This window comes from Pelobates fuscus, chromosome 12, assembly GCF_036172605.1.
Source record: "Pelobates fuscus isolate aPelFus1 chromosome 12, aPelFus1.pri, whole genome shotgun sequence".
NCBI classification, from domain to species: Eukaryota; Metazoa; Chordata; class Amphibia; order Anura; family Pelobatidae; genus Pelobates; species Pelobates fuscus.
In genome coordinates, this window is record NC_086328.1 from 29,602,102 (window position 1) to 29,622,841 (window position 20,740).

General features: G+C 39.4%; 1 protein-coding gene across 2 annotated transcripts in view; it reads left to right on the forward strand.

The window, feature by feature from the left end:
* The window catches only part of WWOX (WW domain containing oxidoreductase), a 771,960-nt gene that overhangs the window by 284,097 nt on the left and 467,123 nt on the right, over positions 1-20,740 (forward strand). Inside the window, exon 9 of one of the 2 annotated variants that reach the window (XM_063438074.1) lies at positions 2,596-2,706. The exons of the other annotated variant lie outside the window; for it this stretch is intronic. Within the exon in view, the coding sequence (XP_063294144.1) occupies positions 2,596-2,601 (6 nt within the window). The 3' untranslated portion in view covers positions 2,602-2,706. Of the gene's footprint in view, positions 1-2,595; positions 2,707-20,740 lie in introns of those variants that run through there. 2 annotated transcript variants of the gene reach the window in all.

Below are 20,740 nucleotides of genomic sequence, written 5' to 3' on the forward strand. Positions count from 1 at the left end.
TATTCTGCTTGCGTACTGCCTTCAGACAGAGGTTGCCAATAAAGTTTATTGTAGAAGCTAAGTGTCAATATCTGTAGCACCCCCCGCCTGCAGTGCTTGTAATTAAAATGCCACAGATAGTCTTGGAGAGGCATGAAAATTTGATGGCAAATTGATTTCAGGTTCATCTTGAAATTTGTCCTCAGCTAGACTCGATACTCTTGGCAGACATTGGATGGCTTTTGTCAAAGGGGTTTGCTGGGGATGAGACACAGATGTGTTGATCTGAATTTTAAATGCGACTCTGTGTTTATGACAAAATGCCCCTTTTAGTTAAATATAACTATGCATGTATATACTAGGTGGGCCTATTGGCTCGTATCTGCCATTAAATATTCGTTCATGTTACATTCATAGTACTGTGTGTGTGTGTATTTGCTTCATGTTCAATGGAAGGAGTATACCAGGGTACATTTTTTTTCTTCCTTGAAATTGGTTTTATATATTTAAATTTTATTTTACGGTTTTATAAATTAGAACTTTTTTTTTTTTTTTCTTCAATTTTTGCTTTGGTTCAATTTTTTTATTTTTTTTTGCTGTTCTCATGCTTACAGCATCCCACATTTACTGGTGAGGCACAGAACATTTTTATTACTCACCTCTTGTTTGCTACATGTCAAGCCAGAAATTGCGTAAAAACCACCACGTGTGTGTGTGTTTGTTCATGTTCTGCTTGCTCAGTAGAAAGTTTAATGTGCGTAGATTTGCTGGTATTATTGTCTTTTAAGATATATTATAAATTTGTTAAAATGTTGTCCCCATGTTGTATATTGGTTCTAGATTTGAGGCGTCAAGTCTGGTTCTCATTTAAAATGTGTTACTATTTTGTTAACTAACTGCTAATTGTTATTTATCACATTGCAATAATACATTTGTCACTTCCGGCACATGTGAGCTACACGTCATTGTGGTTCCTAAATTCTTGCTCAGCATTATGGGAAATGCTGTCCATAAATATATGCAATCAGGACCATCACTAAAATATTTATTTACTAAGTAGTGAATTGGAAACAGAGTGCAAAATGGAAGATAAAATAGCTAAGATGGGAAAATGATTGAATTGGTTATTTTTTTTCCCCCTGCAGCAGCTGGACTTCTTAACGTTGTTCTTATCGCTTGCTCTCTGACGTAATGTAAATGAGGATTAATGCTTTGGGATTTAGACCTTGCCCGCAGAGCTCACAGTCTATCAGTATATCCTTTGTTTCCATCTATAGGTTGCTACACTTTATGTAAGAGAACTCGATTTTACATAGCCCAAGGCTGAAATGTCTGCACTTCCCCAATTTCTTTCTGGAGGCTGCTGCGCTTTGTATTGTTCGGAGAAGAGACTTTGACTGAACTTGGCATTTGGCGCGGTTTCTTTCTGAGTCATCATACAGAGTCACATGGCCTATAGTTATCAGGGCTAGCACCTGCTACTGGGACCTTTCTGGTGAATTCATGCCTTTCGACTTCATGTAGAACACTTCATCGTCTGCAAACAAATGCCGGAGTGAATGACTGTTGCCAGTGATGTAAGCCTTAAGCAGAAAAATAGTTTGACTTATGAAATAGATCTGGTACATTTTTAAAGGGAACTCACCCTTGAAAGAAACCTGGAATTTATGGGAAATCACAGCCCCCAGGCTGCTTTTTCTCTGGGTGTAGTTCAACAGTGATAAAAGTCTTTAATTATGACTTCCTGTTGGCTGTGATAACGTCATGGCGATCAGTTGGTACATCAGATATTTCTGATCTACATTGCTAATGTGAAGCTTAAACAGAACCAGATTACCCATAAGGCAGCATAGGCAGCAGCCTAGGGGCTCTGTGTGTGACTAGATCTCCACTTTCTTCTTTGAGGGGTCCATCCCTGAGCTGGCTGGGAGATCTCCCTGCTCAGCCCCATGCCTCCTCACTCTGTAAAGGGAGCCTTGTGGTTTGAACCTCTAATGGGAGCAGACCACTTTAAGAGCTCCCTGACAGTCAATGTATGCATTACTGTGCCTGCATAACCACCACACGCAATCACACTCAACCAGCTATCACATACAGTCCCATTCAGCCAGTCCTCACTCATACACACAATCCCACACAGCCTACAAACACACCTGACTCAGGTCTATTGCTTATGCGGAAATGAGGAAGGGCAATGACGGGGCCCTTCTCTGATTCTTGATTTGGGGCCACGCGGTTCCTAGCTACACCCCTGTGTCTGTGTATAATAAATTTATATATATATATATATATATATATATATATATATATATATATATATATATATTAAAATAAAGGTTTTTAAAACGGTGTGTTTTACTGAATATGATAAACGCTAGTGTGTGTAATCCATTTAAATATATATTATTATTGCTGCTTTTATTTTATTTTTTAATTTCGGTATCCCAAGTCTTGAGAGATGGGTTATGCCAATTAATACTTGCAGGAGACGGGGAGGACAGTTGTAATGGATGAGCCTGGCGAGCTGTCTGGCTTATGATGAATAGATTCACAGATAAATGAACAGAAGCAGAACGGCTCACAATTTTCATGTCATTCCGTTTTTTTAATATGCAGGTTTAAATGAAGTCAAGAGACGAATCCACTGACCGTGTGTTTCTGTGGTGGTAAACAGTTGGACGTGTGAAAAACGACATGCCCGGCGCGGTTGCGAACATGCACGCAGTGTGCAGAGATTGCAATGTCAATTAAAAAAAAAATACCTTCCTTGATTTTTTTTGGGGGGGGGGGGGGGGGGGGGGGGGGATGGGCAGTAAAATATGTAGCATTTAGTTGCACCTCATTTTGTACTTCTAGAATGCTCCCTGCTCCCTACCTGCTTACAGTTAATTGCTATCATTTTCTTCCAAGTTTGCAAGTTTGATCCCTATATCTGTACCGATAAAGTACAAATCATTGTTTAAAGGAACACTATACTGTCAGGAACACAAATGTGTATTCCTAAAACAATAATTGTAAAATATCCGTTTAGGTTCCTGGCCCCCTTCTCTTTACTTTAAAATTGTGTTTTTACTCACTTTTTTATAGCGCTGCGTTGGTTTCGCTGTGGCTGGCTCCACCTGGCTCCACTTCTGTGGCTGAGATAATCAAATTTGACAATCTTAGCCCATCCATTGCTTTCCTGGGAGGCTACTGCACCCCAATTGACATCTCCTCATGTATAAGGAATTTTCTGCGTTTCTTTGCAGAGCATGGAGACACTAAAAGCACTTGTAGTGGCCGTCTGAATGACTGCCCCTAGAAGTGTGCTGTTAGGCAGTAATGTAAATAGTGCCTTTTTTCTGAAAAGACAGCATTTACGTTGAGAAGCCTGCAGGGACAGTCTATGACACCAGGACCACTACATTAAACTGTAGTTTTCCTGGTGACTATATTGTCCCTTTAATCATATTTTCATCTTCTAAGCACCTTACCATTTATTTCCCAAATTACAACTGATAAATAATTCAGTCCTAGAAACTAATTTACTTCCTAGATTTTTTGTTTGAAAAAAAAAAAAAAGAAAAAAAAAAAAAGGTTTTTCCCACTCTGCTGTGTTTGCTTGGAAAACAAGAAAATTATTATTGTGGTATTACCAGCTTGAAAATAATTGAGTCTGTTTAATTGATGAGCAACAAATGTGTGCTCATTAATACTTTAAAGCCTATTCTCTTAGAGACACTGATTTTATTCTAGCTTGTCAAACCAATGATCTATTTCTTCGGCTGGAACCCCGGGGAACAGTTAATGCATTTGGGAAGTGACCGGTGCAGATCAACATAGGGTTGGTTCTCCAAACTTGTGCAAATGTGATTTTGGGGCACGTCTAGGATCCAAAGCACAGCAGGAAACTCACCAAATCATCTACAATGATGGTACCATAGTCCGACAACACTATTGTTAACTCAGAACCGTAGACTGTCAAAAGCACTTATTTATCTGGGCTTTCCCAAGTCCAGTAGGCCCGAGGCTGCTTGTTCTAGCATTATGAATAATAACAGACGAAGATCTCTTCTCATTGCTAACGTAATGCAGGATTAAATCAGCATCGATAATGAAATGCTAGACTCGGGGCATTGTAGATGCAAAGTGCCTAACCTCCTGTGTATAAAACAAGCATGCTGGGATGTACAGCATCAATCCAATAAGGCAGAGGAGCGGTGATGTGAAGTAATGTGTATTTGCTGACAAACTAGGGATGAAAACTGAATTTACTGTAAATTGTGTGGTCCTTGTGGCTTCGGTGGGTGAACCACTTGTGTGATTTAAAAAAACGCGGAACGCTTTTGGCTGACAGTTCTAAGTGCAGTTTACACATTCCCGCAGGAAAATACAGGCTGCGATTACTAAAACGTGGCTTCAGATCTGCACAGGATTCTATTGAAAAGAAACAAAACAGGAAAAAAAAAAAAAAGGTCAAATATTTTAAAACACTTAATAGACATCAATAACAAATGGATTTAATGGCTTGGTGGATCCAGCATTCATTGACTTGAGAATTTTCAATTGCAAACATAGCAGCAGTTTGATTGGAAGATAACATTTTTAATTTCCATTCACAAAATATCTCCTTACACCCACTTCCCTCAACAACACAATCACATCCACATGAATCCATCTCTGCTACACTCCTTCCTTCTCTCATCTCATGCCCTGCACTCATTTCTCTATTCTTTCTCTCCTGCTCCCACCCAATCTCATCCTAGATCCCGCCCATATAAAACCCATTCACACCTCCTGTCACTTTCTCTCCTCCTTCTAGCAGCTGGTGACGTCTCTCCCAACCCAGGGCCCTTCACCTCGTCTGCTCACACTAAAATAACTAGAAACCATGCAAACCTCATCCAAATACCCTGCAGTTTATCCTCCTCTACCAACATTCACTGTGCTCTCTGGAACGCCCGTTCCATCTGAGCAATATTAAATCAACAGCCATACACGGCCTCTTCATCTCTAATTCCCTCACACTACTAGCACTCACTGAGACCTGGCTGTCCCCCTCTGATTCGCACCTACTACAACAGAAGAGGTTTCCGCTTTGCTCCGGTCCTCCCACCCCACCACCTCTTCCCTTGATACTATTCTCTCATATCTCATACATACTCTGTCTCCCTCTCTTGCTCTTCCTCTCACTAAAGTTTTCAATCTCTCCCTTTCCTCTGGCACATTTTCTTCAACGTTCAAGCATGCAACCATAACGCCAATTCTGAAAGACTTCCTCAAATGCAACTCTCTGCTTGACCCCCTTCTGTCTGGATTGCGCACTGGTCATTCTGTTGAAACAACTGTGACCAAAGTATCCAACGATATAATCGCTGCTAAATCTTGCAGCCATTGCTCTATCCTAATTCTCCTTGATCTTTCTGCTGCCTTTGACACTGTTGATCATCAAGAGCTTCTTCTCATTCTCCATAATCCTGGTCTACGAGTTACTGCTCTCCCCTGGTGCTTCTCCTACCTCTCCCAGAACTTTTTCAGTGTTTCTTTCTCTGGCTCTGCCTCTTCTCCCCAACCCCTCTCCGTTGGTGTCCCCCAAGGTTCAGTCCTTGGTCCCCTACTGTTCTCCATCTATACTGCCTCCCTTGGTAAACTCAGCTCGTTTGGCCTCCATTATCATTTAAATGAAGATGACACGCAAATCTACCTGTCCTCTCCTGATCTCTTTCCGCCCATCTTGACTCGTGTCTCTGCCTCTCCACGATTTCCAGTTGGATGGCTGATTACTTCCTTTAAACTTAACCTGTCCAAATCAGAACTTCTGGTCTTTCCTCCCTCAAGTGTTGCTACTCCCGTGTCTGTCTCCCTCCAAGTCAACGGCGCCACCATCTCCTCTACTTTGCAGGCTGTGTCTAAGGTGCTGGTCCAATGTCATTGTTCTTTCTCGTCTTGACTACTGCAATCCCCTTCTCAGTGGTTTTACGTGTTCCCAGATTGCACCGCTGCAATCTATTATGAATGTGACGGCAAAGCTCATTTTCCTGTCCGCTCACACCTCCACGCCTCCCCCTTTGTCAGTCCCTACATTAGCTTCAAGTTAGATATAGGGCTCAATTTAAGATTCTGGTGCTTGCTTACAAGTCCCTACATAATGCTGCTCCAACCTACCTATCCTCCCTAATACACAAGTATGTCCCGTCGAGGCCCTCTCTGGCTCGCTGCCTAGGTGTTCTCTTTGACTCTGACCTCTCCTTCACCGCTCATGCCCAGTCAATCGCCAAATCCTGCCACTTCTATCTCAAAAACATAGCTTGCATCTGCCCCTATTTAACGCCAGATGTGTCTAAGGTACTGGTCCAATGTCGTTGTTCTTTCTCGTCTTGACTACTGCAATCCCCTTCTCAGTGGTTTTACGTGTTCCCAGATTGCACCGCTGCAATCTATTATGAATGCAAAGCTCATTTTCCTGTCCGCTCACACCTCCACGCCTCCCCCCTCTGTCAGTCCCTACATTAGCTTCAAGTTAGATATAGGGCTCAATTTAAGATTCTGGTGCTTGCTTACAAGTCCTTACATAATGCTGCTCCAACCTACCTATCCTCCCTAATACACAAGTATGTCCCGTCGAGGCCCTCTCTGGCTCGCTGCCCAGGTGTTCTCTTTGACTCCGACCTCTCCTTCACCGCTCATGCCCAGTCAATCGCCAAATCCTGCTACTTCTATCTCAAAAACATAGCTTGCATCTGCCCCTATTTAACACCAGACGCGACTAATGTGCTGGTCCAATGCCGTTGTTCTTTCTCGTCTTGACTACTGCAATCCCCTTCTCAGTGGTTTTATGTGTTCCCAGATTGCACCGCTGCAATCTATTATGAATGCGATGGACAAGGCTCATTTTCCTGTCCGCCCACACCTCCCATGCCTCCCCCCGCTGTCAGTCCCTACATTAGCTTAAAGTTAGATAAAGGGCTCAATTTAAGATTCTGGTGCTTGATTACAAGTCCCTACATAATGCTGCTCCAACCTACCTATCCTCCCTAATACACAAATATGTCCTGTCGAGGCCCCTGCGCTCTGCTGAAGACCTACGCCTATATTCTGCCCATACTCCCACATCTGATGCTCGCCTCCAAGACTTCTCCAAGGCTGCACCTTTTCTGTGGAACTCCCTTCCCTTCTCCATTAGACTTTCACACAGTCTCCACTCCTTCAAAAAATCTTTGAAAACACACCTCTTAAGGAAAGCATATCATTTAAACTGTTAGCGGTTTTTAATCCCCCACCCCTCTCCCATTACTCCTCTTCTGCAACTGTCAAAAATAACCTACTAAGTTCCCAGATTGGACCTGTTAAAATGTTCCACCACATTTTGGAGGGATCCTTCAGACAGCATTCATCTAATTACCTTTTCAGATGTTCCACCACATTTTGCAGGCATCCTTCCTGCAGCATTCTTCTAATCACCTCTTCAGATGTTCCACCATATCATGCAGGTATTATTTCAACACCAGTCACCTTATCAGCTATTGATATTCTTCTGACGAGGTCAACTTTTATTGTGCTGTTCTTGTTGTAGCCTATCAAGCCAAAAACGTGATGTCTCACATTCTTTTCTGTGCTTTTTCCAGCAATGGATGAGTTAAATTTCTAACTCTTTTTAAAATAATATATTAAAGGGCATGTGATATTAGTCTAAAGAAAATATTTAATGAGCGGTCCTAAAACTGATGAATAATTACTATATTCACACAGGAACTAATCTGAAACAGAACAAGCACTGGTTTTATAAGACTGTCAAAGGAGTGTTAAAAGTTGCATAAAATAAGCATTATGCCTTTTCCCAGAGTTGAACATTGCGTCCGTTTCCACTCCTGATTACAGCCATTAGCGTACAAATGCTAAATGTTAGTGGTAGGGCAAGTTTGATTAATCACTATATCAGCCTGCGAATGCATATCGGGAGACTGAAAGCTGTAATGAATGCATTGTATGTAGTGCAAAGTGAACTTTGTTGGAATTTCCTGTACAGAAGAAACCCTTGCTGGTATTCCAGTAATGCCCCCAGATGAAATCAGGTGTTCGTTGTGTTAATGAAAGCAGGCAGAAATGTCGAGCAAACACGGGCAAGATTATTCTTTATATTATGCTGTTTTGACATAAGGAACATTTAATTAATCTGTTGAGGTTCCCGAGAACTAAGTTAGAGGCAGGTAACATTTTGTTTAGCAGGGGGATGGGGACTACCCATAAATCAGAAAATCATCAGATTATTAGAGTGTTCTGGATTGTGTACTTAGCATAGTATCAAGAACAGTGGGATATGTTCACTAAATATGAAGTAGCCTAAGAGTTGTTCTTTCTCAAGTGGTAAATTCATCAAGAATTTTTGACACTGTAGTATAGCAAATAAATGTGAACAGTTGTGATGTTGTAGGGAGAATGGGAGCTTTGCAATCCATTTTTATCTATTGCTGAAACAGTATATCTGTTGTTTTGGTGGCATGGATCTTTTTTTTTTTTTTTTTTACGTGCCCTTTTAACACACTGTATTAACCCCTTGAGTCTGCTGGACGTATCGCCTTGTAAGCCCTCCCTACTTTCCACTTAAGTACAGAGTTTAGCAACCCCTCTGTACTTAAAAACGCGAGAACGCGAGATCCCTCATCACTGTCACGGGTGGCGGGCCGGAGACCGGGACTACTGTATGCCTGGTGATGATGATAGAAGTCACAACGTGGAAATGGACTATCAGAGCCTGGTGCTGGGTAACCACATGCTCCCTGGTGTTGAGCACCAGCGTTTGTGCGGCCACATACTATGGCCCTGATGCAGCTTCTGCGGATCCCAGGTGCTACATGATAATATGCAGACCTCTCAGAATCTGGATAGGGAGGCTCTGCAGCAGATATGTATCCAGTACTAGAAACAAGGCAAGACTAGAACAGGCAACAAACAAGATAGTAAGACAAGACTAGAAGAACCCAGAACTGGAGAAGGACAGAAAGCAGAACCCAGAACATGTACACAATACATGAGTAAAACATGAACAAGACATTGACAGGGCAGGACAGGACAGGACTGTACATGAACTGGGAAAACAAGACAAACTAAAACAAGACGAGATTCAAGGCAAAACAAGCAGAGACATAACTAGTACTATATATGTAATAAACATTAAAGATTTAGACATACATAAATGGCCAAGATGTATGCAGTCCACCAACTGCAGCAAATTAATCCAATTACGGTGTGTCCTAACTGCCTCGATATGCATGACTAAAAGTACAATAATAAAACACATACAGTACTTACCTGCAAGGAAAGGAGCAGAGGACATGAAACCGCTGCCTGCGGGAACAGATTTAAATAAAAAGGATTAATGGCAAAGGAACGAGTGTGGCAACAAAAAACAAACATTTAAAGGAATCCAAGAGACTGGGAATTCCAGGAACTGAATAAAGGAATGAACCCAGGAAACCCAGCATAAAGAAAACCAAACATGGAATAGAGAACCAGAAAAAAACTAAATTAAACTAAACAAGAATTGTAAAAAGAGCACTGGATACCAGAAGCCATTGCCAGAAATGATCCACAGCCAGGAGCAGGATGTGCCGATCACATAAAGGAAGCAACATGACTCATATAATAGAACACTATGCAAGGAAGTAAAGAAAGAAATGGCAGGCCCTCTTCACCTACTGCCCCGTATCTTATACATATTTTGTTAGAATCAAATGTATTTCTTGTTTCCCATTGTACAGCTCTGCAGAATACATTGCCGTTCTATAAATAATCATAATTGTAAAATGTCCTCTTTTAAAACAAAAGCTCCTACAGGTTAACTGATGGAAAATCTGGGGTGCAGTTTGTACCTCTAAAAAAATAAAAATTAAAAAAAATGATATGCTCTTTACCCTGTACTTCCTACTAATATATGAAATAATACATCCAGAACTGCCCAACCAAATGTGTGGCTTTTAGTAAGTATAGTTACTATTTAGCCTGTTAATAGTGAAATCTCATATACATGTAGAAATCATATTTAATTTAAATTTCTTCATTATAGTAATTATTATTTCTATTGTAATTATATTTGTGTATGTGTGTGTGCATACGTATATTTATACGTATCATGTTCATTTTTGGGTGTTTTTTGAGAAGAATGCAATATCTATCCAAGATGGGAGTATTTGTTACGTAGTTTATCCTGCAGTGTGTGTATGTAGTGAATATGCGCAAAACATGGCCCATCATTTTATTTTGGCGTGTTGTGTAGAATAAAGGTTCCATTAATTTAATTTAAATGATTGTATGCCATAGTCTGAGCAGGTCGCCTTGAACTGGCTACGGGTACAGTGATGTAACTCATGAAGCATGAATTAATGCAGTCTGTACAGGCTAATGTCATTGTTGCAAGTCACAGATAGATTCATACTTCATATACTTGAATACACAAAGCTTATTTAAAAATAAATTCTGGATAATGTTCAACCTGATTGAATCCGCCATTGCCGTGTTAATATATTTGTTCGAGTTACTTGCACTCAAAAGCTTTTAGATGGAATATGATTTTTTTTTTTTTTTTTTTAATATTCATGATAATGTAATTCCCCCTTTAATCTTCTAAGGGTTTCACATTAAGTCATGATACACAGTTCAGGGGAATCTAGAGCCTCCATTATTCACAGTGTCTTTACGTCGGAGGCTTCACATTTTGCCCATCTGTTAAATCAGTTGATGGTCTGTGATCTGGAAGGCGGACAGGTTGACGTGATAAGATGCAAACACTACAAACACCACTCTCCTTAATAATTAAAAGTTGGGGGGGGAGAGGGGAGGAATGGTATTTTTTTTTCTTTTCTTTCGACAAATAATGGCCATGTTGTATGTGCTAACAGTTATAACTTCCCTGGTTAAAAACGTTGTTGTTGTTGTTATTATTATTATATTATTATTATAGATCATATACAGTGTCCATGCTTGTGTAGATGATTGTCCATGCTGCTTAGAGAGTACAACTGTCCTCTTGTGAACTGAAGGTCCCGTCATTCTCTGGCAAATCAAGCCCTCGATATCTCCAGTATCTGTAAAAAGTAAAATGAGTACTGCACACAAATTAAAAGTACTTTGGAGCCCTGTGGAGGGTGGTCCGCAAGCGTCACAATGTAGGGGTATTTTATTAATGATTAAAGGACAAAGAGATACAACGTTTCGGCCTTTAGGCCTCAGTCATGTATCATTACCTCCAGTATCTGTGAGGTTAGAGCTAAACCACTGTACCCCACGTTTCAAGGATGTGAGGTTACGACCGTGCTGTTCCAATATATGAATGTTAATGCTCATGTGTGAGCACCTCAGTATTATTTTCAAGAATATTAGCCGAGATAAGAAAACAGGGCAATTAAATTAATATCCTCTAGCTTACTTTGGAATTCTCGGGTGATATTAATTACAAGGCTTCATTACAAAGTTTGTCATTCACTGCAAAGCTATAAATATGTTGCCTTTTCTTGTTCTGTTGGTACAGGGCATGTTTTTTCCTGGCAATGAGGAGCATAAAACCATGGTTTTCTTTTTTTCTTATTTAATTGACATTTATTGTATCAATTTATTTTTATTGTTTATGGAACAAGCTTACTGACATATTTATTTAAGAAATATATTTCTTTCATCTCTGCCATTTTACCTATATAAATCCATCACTTCATATTTTTTGTTACTCATGTCTTATTAGTTTGGCAAATGTAGTATTAGGGTGTCACCCCCTTTACCCTCCCTCGCCCAACCCCCCCCCCCCCCCCCCCCCACCTTCCCCTCTTTGAAAGCTAAATCTGCGCTAGCGGGAGTCGGAGCGTCCATGCAAACTCCGTTCTACTAGATTCTACTTCTCTACAAATTAAAACGAACAACTTCAAACAGTAAAAATGTAATTTGATTTGTATCATCCCATCTGCCTCCATAAAGGTTTTTTTGGCATCTGTATCTTTCATAACATCTGAATCTTAATGAATAAAAGCTTTGAGAGTCCTTTAAATCCAATAGTGTTGTTTTTTTTTAGTTTTTTAGTTTTTTTTTTTTATATTTGCGCAGTTTATTATACCATAAATCTGCATCCAGTATTTACTGTTAGTTAGGCAGGAAAATTAGCTCCTGCACATAAATTTCTGTACAGCAAAAAACTAATAAGAAAAATGACTGCACGGTTTGGGGATTACCAACTGCATACATGAATCAACAATGTGCTATATTGGCTCAGGCCACAATTAAAAGCCTGTAGAAAGAGATTATACATTCTTGGTCAGACCACAGGACGTTGATCTAGGAGAAAGGCTGAAGTGACTGGGGGGGGGGGGGGGGGGTCAGGGTTAGGCATTCACCCTTAACAACGGGGCATGAAAGGAAAATACAGAGAAATAGGAAAGACATGTTTTGTTTAAGGAGAAAGACAGATTCAGAGCCAATGAATCAAAGAAGGCTGGTTGTTGGAAACATGTCTCTATGGAGTGTTAATGTTCTATTTTAAGGAATTGTTTTATAAGGAAACAAATTACTCTATCGTAGCTGTAAACATTTGACCTATGCATTACAACATTTAAATCACACATATATATATATATATATATATATATATATAATTTTTATTTTATTTAAATTTTTTTCTTTGTTCTTTGTAATGTAAACATGCAAGATTCAGACAAGCAATTCGCCGGTCACATGATTGTTCACATTGTGTTTATGGTTGCATGCAAAGTAGCTGCTTGCATATTTGTGTCCCACAGAAAAGGACATCCTCTCACACTACCTGCACAGACAGAGAATCCACAACTTTACCGGTGTGGGGATTTAGTAACAGGGAGACAAAGCCAAGTTCATTTGAATCCCAAGATTATAGATAGGTATGTTAATAGAAAAATAAACAGAGAGTTGTGCACTGTGTTGCTATGCGCTGTCTTTCTATGTACTACTCAGACAGCTAACAGCAATTTTGGACTCCTAGGGAGAGTTTCAGTCTTTTATCTTTTGCAATCTGGTGTCCCACTTCCGGCCATAGAGAAAGTGACCAGTTAATTTGAGCTTGCAGAGTTGTATTTGCGAGCAGTGTTTGTGCATTTAATTGTACACATACACAAACTGACACACACACGCATCACAGTCACACACACACACACACACACATCTTGACACAAGGTATACACACGCTGAGACACACACATATAAAACATACACACACATAGTTACATACATGCTGTAGAATACTTTTTATATTTACAGCCAATCTCCTGTTAACATACATTTTGTGTGCAGAAAGGTGGCTTGACTGGATTCCTGCTGCTAGCTGAGACTGATGGGAGTGTGGGTCTTGGTCTCATCTTTCCTCCCCCCCCCCCCCCCCCATACTGTGCCTTCTCCTCTCTGCCTCCCATGCAGTGTTTTCCCTGTATCTCGTAAGAAGCGACAGACACTCACTTTCTCCTATCAGAGATAGTGAAATGCTGTTAAAAGGCCTCGGTGCCCAACCAGGTAGCTGTTCAGCAATATCCATAGGATGGCCCTAAGTGCAGGTTTTTCCCTCCACCAGAGACAAAGAAATACCCATTTTATTGTCTCTTTAAATCAGATCCAACTAAAAGAATAGACACGTTCTAAATTAAATGGGAGTACTTGTTCTGTCTCACCAGAGCTTAGTGAATCTCTTCTGTTGCTCTTAATTCCTTTCAACAGACTGTTTGAAGCATATCAGCTCTCGGCTTTCTAAGCTTGGAAGCAGTACTGCAGCACGTTAACCCCTTTCGGACTAAAGGCCCAGCATGCATCCTATGCTGTAAAGGATTTTAAGGATCAAAGATTTTAAAAAGACATTTAAGGGGTTCACCCTGAGCACTCTAACCTTGCTCAAATAGTCTAGATTTTTAAGAAATAGTTTATTTAGAGTAACACGCTGGCAATTCAATGAATATAGTCTATATGCTGTAACCCGGGAATAAAACTCCAATATCGGAACTCTCAGCAAGCGAGTGGTCCGGCCAACTCAGGCCATTAATCATCACCCTGCGTTATTTACCAAGGATTCGTTCATTGTTCTGCTAAGGTACCAAGAGGGTCAATTAGAGACTACAGACAGGATTTTTCAAAGACACAAGAGGGTCAATTAAAGCCCTCATCGTAATTTTCTGCTATAACAGCAAATGTCAGCCAATTGTGCAACAGATGTAGCTGAATTTGAAAATAAACAGGGTGCTAATTTGAAAAACAATAGTAATTATATGTATAAAAATCCGTATGCTGGCTTTCTGTGTGCAAAATATGGCTCACGGCTCCTGCTGGGTTATGAAACAATGGAGAAAATGTTGTTTTAGGCACTCGAAAGGATCAGAGATTGTGTAGGGTCAGGTCAGCCACAGAGATGAGGGAATTTCTATGATGGAGTAGTGTGTTTTGCCTTTAACAGTGATTCATTTATCTATCTGAGGGGTCCAACATTGCCCACTCACATCTGCCTTATTTTTGTCACTTCAGAAGCGACAATGTTAGGTTTTCTTTAGTTGTAGTGGCATTTATAGTTGTATCGAATGTTTGTGTGTAGCCCAACCGCTTAATGTTTGTTTATTTTTGGTGGTTGGAATAGCTTTGCTGCCAAGAAAAAAATATTCTTAATATTACTGTTGCATATTGTTTCGTTAATATCCAGTGGAACTGCACACCAAGTTTAGAATTTCTGAATTATGAGAGATGAAATGTGTGTGTGTGTGGGGGGGGGGGGAGTTCTGCTCTTTTTTTTTTGTTTTGTTTCTACCGATTCCTTCATGATTGCTCTTTGTCCCTTCAAGATGTTTCAGATTAACATTAGTGAGGAATCATCACAGCAAATTGTTCAGGTGAAGAAAAAGCAAGCCCCCAACATTCCCAATTTCAGCGGGACAGCCACAATTTTAGTTGTCCTGTCCCACCATCCCAAATTTATTTACTGGTTTCCAGCATCCGGAGACACCAGTGAGCTATCACAGTGGAAGTGCATCATTGGACGTACTGGCAATGTGAACGGGCATCAGACGTCCCCTTTTTGTGGGTAGGCCAGCACTGTTTTACGGCAGTCCCACCCATTATGGGCATCACCAGTGATACAATTCATATCATTGGTGATGTTGGGAGGTATGGGGACGAGCCCTTATTGAGTTCAGCGAGGAATCACCTGAGGGGTTTTCTGAACTTCATAAGAGTTTGTTATGAAAGGTTCACTGAAATAATCAGGTTATTATGGTGGATTGGAAATTGACTTGCTTTATCAGAGTAAAATTGTACTAATATAAAGACATATATACAACAGTATGAGTCCACTGTCCTGGGATGAGTAAACTGATATATATATATATATATATATATATATATATATATATATATATATATATATATATATATATATACATATATATATATACATATATACAAGGTAACTTTTCTTTAAGGTTGTTATAATATACAGTATCAACTCATTTGCAATGGGGGTTGGTTTTCATGCACTTCATTTAACAACAATAGATTTAAACATGATGAGTATAAGGGTGTGTGTGTGTGTGTGTGTGTAAAGTGCAGAAAGAAAGGTGCGCTCAGAGTCTTAGTTTTGGTGGATGTACAGCAGAGAATATAGGGAAAACAATGGCAAATCACAACACTAAAAAGAAATCGCTTTATGCATCTAGGCATTGGCCCATTTAGACCCTAATCCAAAAGTAAAAATATGTTGCAGAGGTTACTTTAACATTCTGGAATGTTGTAAAAGTGTAATTATGTTGTACTGTCGTTTGTACCTGCAATACCTGGATGGTACACACCAATATGTTTGAGATTTTATAAAATGATGTCTCCCTTGTTTATGGATGTATGGATGCTCTGTGTAGTCCCGTATCTTCTTTAAATACACATTCTAGCCCTTTAAAGCCTAAATTATCATGTACTTAATTAACCCTGGCTTTTTGCTGTAGAATGTATGGGCTGTCTCTAAAGATTAATGCTAAGAGTAAATTAAAAAAATATATATATTGATATTAACATAAGTATTTCTCTTTTAAACTAATATTCTGCTTGGTGGGATATCGGTTCTCTCTTTGTACCTTTGCAAGCTGTACCTACAGGGACACGGTTGGTCTGTAACTTGTTATACCTCGGTTTGTTTACCGACTCCTCCGTAAAAAGCGTTGCCTCGTACCTTTATACAGTAAAAAGAAAGTTATTGTTGTATCTCCAGCACACAAGAAAAGTAATCATGGCAGAAAATATTCTGCCCGTATCACACGGCTCTTTCTTTTCAGCTTTTAAATATGATTTAAAGTCGCTGTGTTTCTGGTGTAACATTTTGAAAACTCACTGTTCCATTAAACACCAGCCTTTTGATGGCTCTTATTATGTACAAGTGCCAGCAAGTCCTCCTCTTTGCACGCCGAAGGATTCAGGCTGCTGGTTAAGTATCTCCATATTAAATCGAGGCTTCCCATAAATATGACAGAAGGTTCGTAGGCTGCTTAGTCGTTTTAAGGCCATCGGTGGACAGGCTTAATGACACCAGCCCTGTCATATTTACACTGGAGAACTTGTTATTTCGTCTGGCTATGTAAACGGATGAATAGCATAAGTCAGGAGAACAGCGATATTGTCTTGTATAAACACAGCCTTGAAGCGTGGTTTGTCAGGGTATTAGACTCATCACAAACGGCGCAGATAAAATCACAAATAAAACCGTGCACTAATAAAACCATCAGAGCACAGCAAAGTTTCTGAAGAGTGATCCCTTGTGGAGAAAAAATAAATAAAAAATAAGCTTTTCATGTGTGCGAATCCAATCCTTTTTTTCTTTTTGTATTCACAGTATAGATAGAGTACAGAATACTGTAGACTTGTAAAGGACTATAAAACTTAAACCGTGTAACATCATGTCTGCCAGCAAGCTTATTTATTTAGGGTCTGCTGACGCACCACCTCCAGTGGGTTAGTGTCCACAGCACATTTTATTAAGGTGGGAACCCAAAGAATGTTTACTTTTTTTTAATAGACTTCAGAAAAAGTTATTTAATTGTCATCTATTAGGAACATTCATTTGTATTCATTAATCAAAGTTGCTCTTATTTTTTTTTATTTTTTTTCGTGTTGCTTATACAGCAAACCTACAAAAATAAGGCACGGACAATCACTACAAGAACCAGTCCTATAACCAATTTTCAAGATTATATTAAACTAAATAATGATCTAACCTTAAAGGAACCCTATAGTCACCCAAACAACTTTAGATTAATGGAGCAATTTCGGTGTATAGATTATGCCTCTGCAGTCTCACTTCTTAATTCTCTGCAATTTAGGAGTAAAATAATTTTGTTTACACTGCCCTATCTACACCTCCCTGCATGTGACTTACACAACTTTCCTAAACACTTCCTGTAAAGAGTCATCTAATGTTCACACTTCCTTTATTGCAAATTATGTTTAATTCTGAATGTCTTATCTCCTGCTCTGTTAATAGCTTGCTAGGCTCTGCAGGAGCCTCCTGTGTGTGATTAAAGCTCAATATATATAGGAGGGTACTACAAACTTTTAAAGTAAGTTACATCTGATTGAAAATGAAACCATTTTGTTTTCATGCAGGCTGTATCAGTCACAGCCAGGGGAGGCGTGGTAGGGGCTGTATACCAGAAACACAAGTGATGTAACTCTAATGGCAGATAATTGAGCAGCAGTGAAACTTTAGGGGCATGATCTCTACATAAAAAACTGCTTCATAAAACTAAAGTTGTTTTGGTGACTATAGTGTTAATTTAACTTATGTAAATATACGACAATGTGGCCCTGCTTTAGGGGGGGCTGCTCATACAAGTGGTCCTCATTTTATGGCCTATCTGTTTTACGACGGTTCGCACTTACGACTAACTCTCTAGCGTGAGGGTATGGGAAAGCGGTCATGGGGATGAAAGAGAATCCCTGCTCTGCCGCATTCATCTATGTTCGGGGAACTTTCCCTGAACATAGCAGAGCAGGAAATCCCTTTAATCTATGTTCAGGGGATATTTCCCCGAACATAGATTTAAGGGATTCCCTGCTCTGGTGCGTTCGTCCATGTTCGGGGAAATTTCCCTGAACATAGATGAACATAGCAGAGCAGGAAACCCCTCTAATCTATGTTCGGGGATATTTCCCCGAACATAGATTTAAGGGATTCCCTGCTCTGGTGCATTCGTCCATGTTCGGGGAAATTCCCCCCAACATAGACAAGTGCACCAGAGCAGGAAATCCCTCAACTCCTCACTTACCGACCAATTCATTCTATGACCGGTTCGGTAAATAACTTTTATTCTTCTGTCACTGTTGGATTCCATATAGAATTAACATCTACTATTCTGTCACTGTTCCTTAAATACCTTACTGCCCTGCTTTTGTCAGAACAGTCATGTTTCTGAGTCATTGTTTATCCCTTCATTATTGTCTGGTATCTCACTTCAGGACACAAAAATGAAATGAAAATTAGCTTTTCTACCCATATGGAATCTCTTAAATGGGCATAAATTGCTTGACAATTCTTATTTTTTATTTATTTTTTAAACCAGCAAGCAAATCTTTTTTAAATAAATATACAAACCAAATAAAAAAATGAAACACTTTGAAATGAAAGTAATACATGTTTACAAACTTACTATAAACTTGGTCAGGTTGCATTGTTGGGCACACCTCTCAACAAGGGGAGTTTCTCCAGTTTCCCTCCCTCTTAACCCATTAATCAAGTACGCTAATGATAGAAACAGAACATCATTGTGTAACTGCAGCAAGCTCCTCATTCTCCCTGCACTGAAAAACAAACCAGGCATGGCCAGATTTTCCACAAGACCACGGCCTCAGGGTGGTAGACAGGAGGGGTATGACCGGTGGGGAGATTACCATGTAATGGTGTTAAATGATGGCAGTGACCTCTTTCAACAGGATAAAGCACCCTGCCACACTGCAGACTTTGTTTAGGAATAGTTTGAGGACCATGACAAAGAGTTCAAGGTGTGGACTTGGCCTACAAACTCCCCAGATCTCCACCCAACTGAGCATCTCTGGAATGTGCTGGAACAACAAATCTGATCCAACTCATACAGTAAACCATTACTTCAAGTTATTGCTGCTAGATGGTTCTACAAGCTATTGAATCATAAGGTGTACTTAACTTTTCAAACATGCCTTCTCCATTTTGGTTTTATTTTTGTTAAATCTTGGCACTGTGTTATATGTCATTTGTTGTTGTTCATCTGGGGTTGTATTTACCTAATGTTAAGACCTGCTAAGGAATATATAATTATGTCCTGATATGTAAAACCACAGATTTCAAAGTCAAGAGAAATATTTTTCCCCATGACTGCATGTAAGTGTGTGTGTGTGTGTATCTGTTAGAAATGGGACTCTTTCCCACATATCACTAACAAAATGCATTGGGTTAGAGTTGTAATAATTGTGAACCTGAAGAAGGTACTTAATAAATTCAAAGCTAATTGATGGGTCCGGAAGCTTTCTATATGTTGATTTGATACAGTTGTTTACTTGCACCTTAATCCAAATATTAAGATGGTCTTTTCAGAAGGCAAATGCAAATTGGCTTCAAACACCGCCAGTCTACATATAGCAATGATATTTCTTACAGAGTGGTTCTGCGTTAAACAAAAGATTTATGTTTAACAAATGCTGCCAGTGTTTCCATTAAATATTGGAAACCACAATATTCTGATTAGCTGTTAATGCCACGTTAATTGATAACCTGTAAAACCCGTATTATTATTATTATTTTTAAATATATAGTCCTGTTTTAAAAACATCCCATTTCATTTTTTTTTTTGCAGTAAAAAAATACATATTTATTCTCAGCTCTTTTTATAATACATATTAAAATAAATACATTTTACTCTGTAGCATTAAATGCAAACACCAAATTATTTATTTTTTTTCTGTTTCCTAGTACCTGAAATAGATTATCATTTATTTATGAGCTACTTTTTTTTTTTTAATCTAAAATATATGGAAATCTTTTTCATGGAGCACAATAGAATATTGAATGGGGAATGTTCTCTGACAAGCTGTTTCCTGCAGTCGCGTTGAGTATGAATTTTCTGTTGCAGCGGAGCGATTTCATTCTGCATTTTTCAAGAAAGGAAGTAATCAGAATAATCTTGCAAAATCTTAATTCCCACATCTGTTTTGCTATGTCTATTTCTGGACCACATGAGATAGTGGCGTCGGAACCTTTTTTGCCAATGTACATCTCAGGGGGAGATGCTTAGAATCGAGCTTCGTTCTCCAGTTAACTGTTGTCAGAACAGACCTTGTCCCCCAGTACATTTGGGGTAACTCTATTTTTAACGTTGTGCATGTGAAATCTCTAGTAAATATATAGACTGCATGTTTGACTTAGCTACCGTTGACATCAGGGTCTCTGCTATGGGTTTAGGTGTATTCTTGCCATATTACATTGCCAAATTCGCCATCCCACAATGCCTTATTTGTTGAATGTAACACTCTAAATTGCCTGGCCCTACTGAAGTGCCAACGGATACAGCTTCTGCTAAATACATTGAGAAAAACATATGTTTGGTTTTCCCAACTAGTGAATGGTTCTCACGTTATTCTATAAAACTTCTCAATCATTCCTTGATGTCTTTGAAGATGTGATCTTATCTAAAATGTTCAGGTTTGCAAAGATGCTGTCTGAAATTAATGGGGGTTTCAGTTTAAAGATTCATATACATATTTGCCATTTATATTTGACCCATAGTTG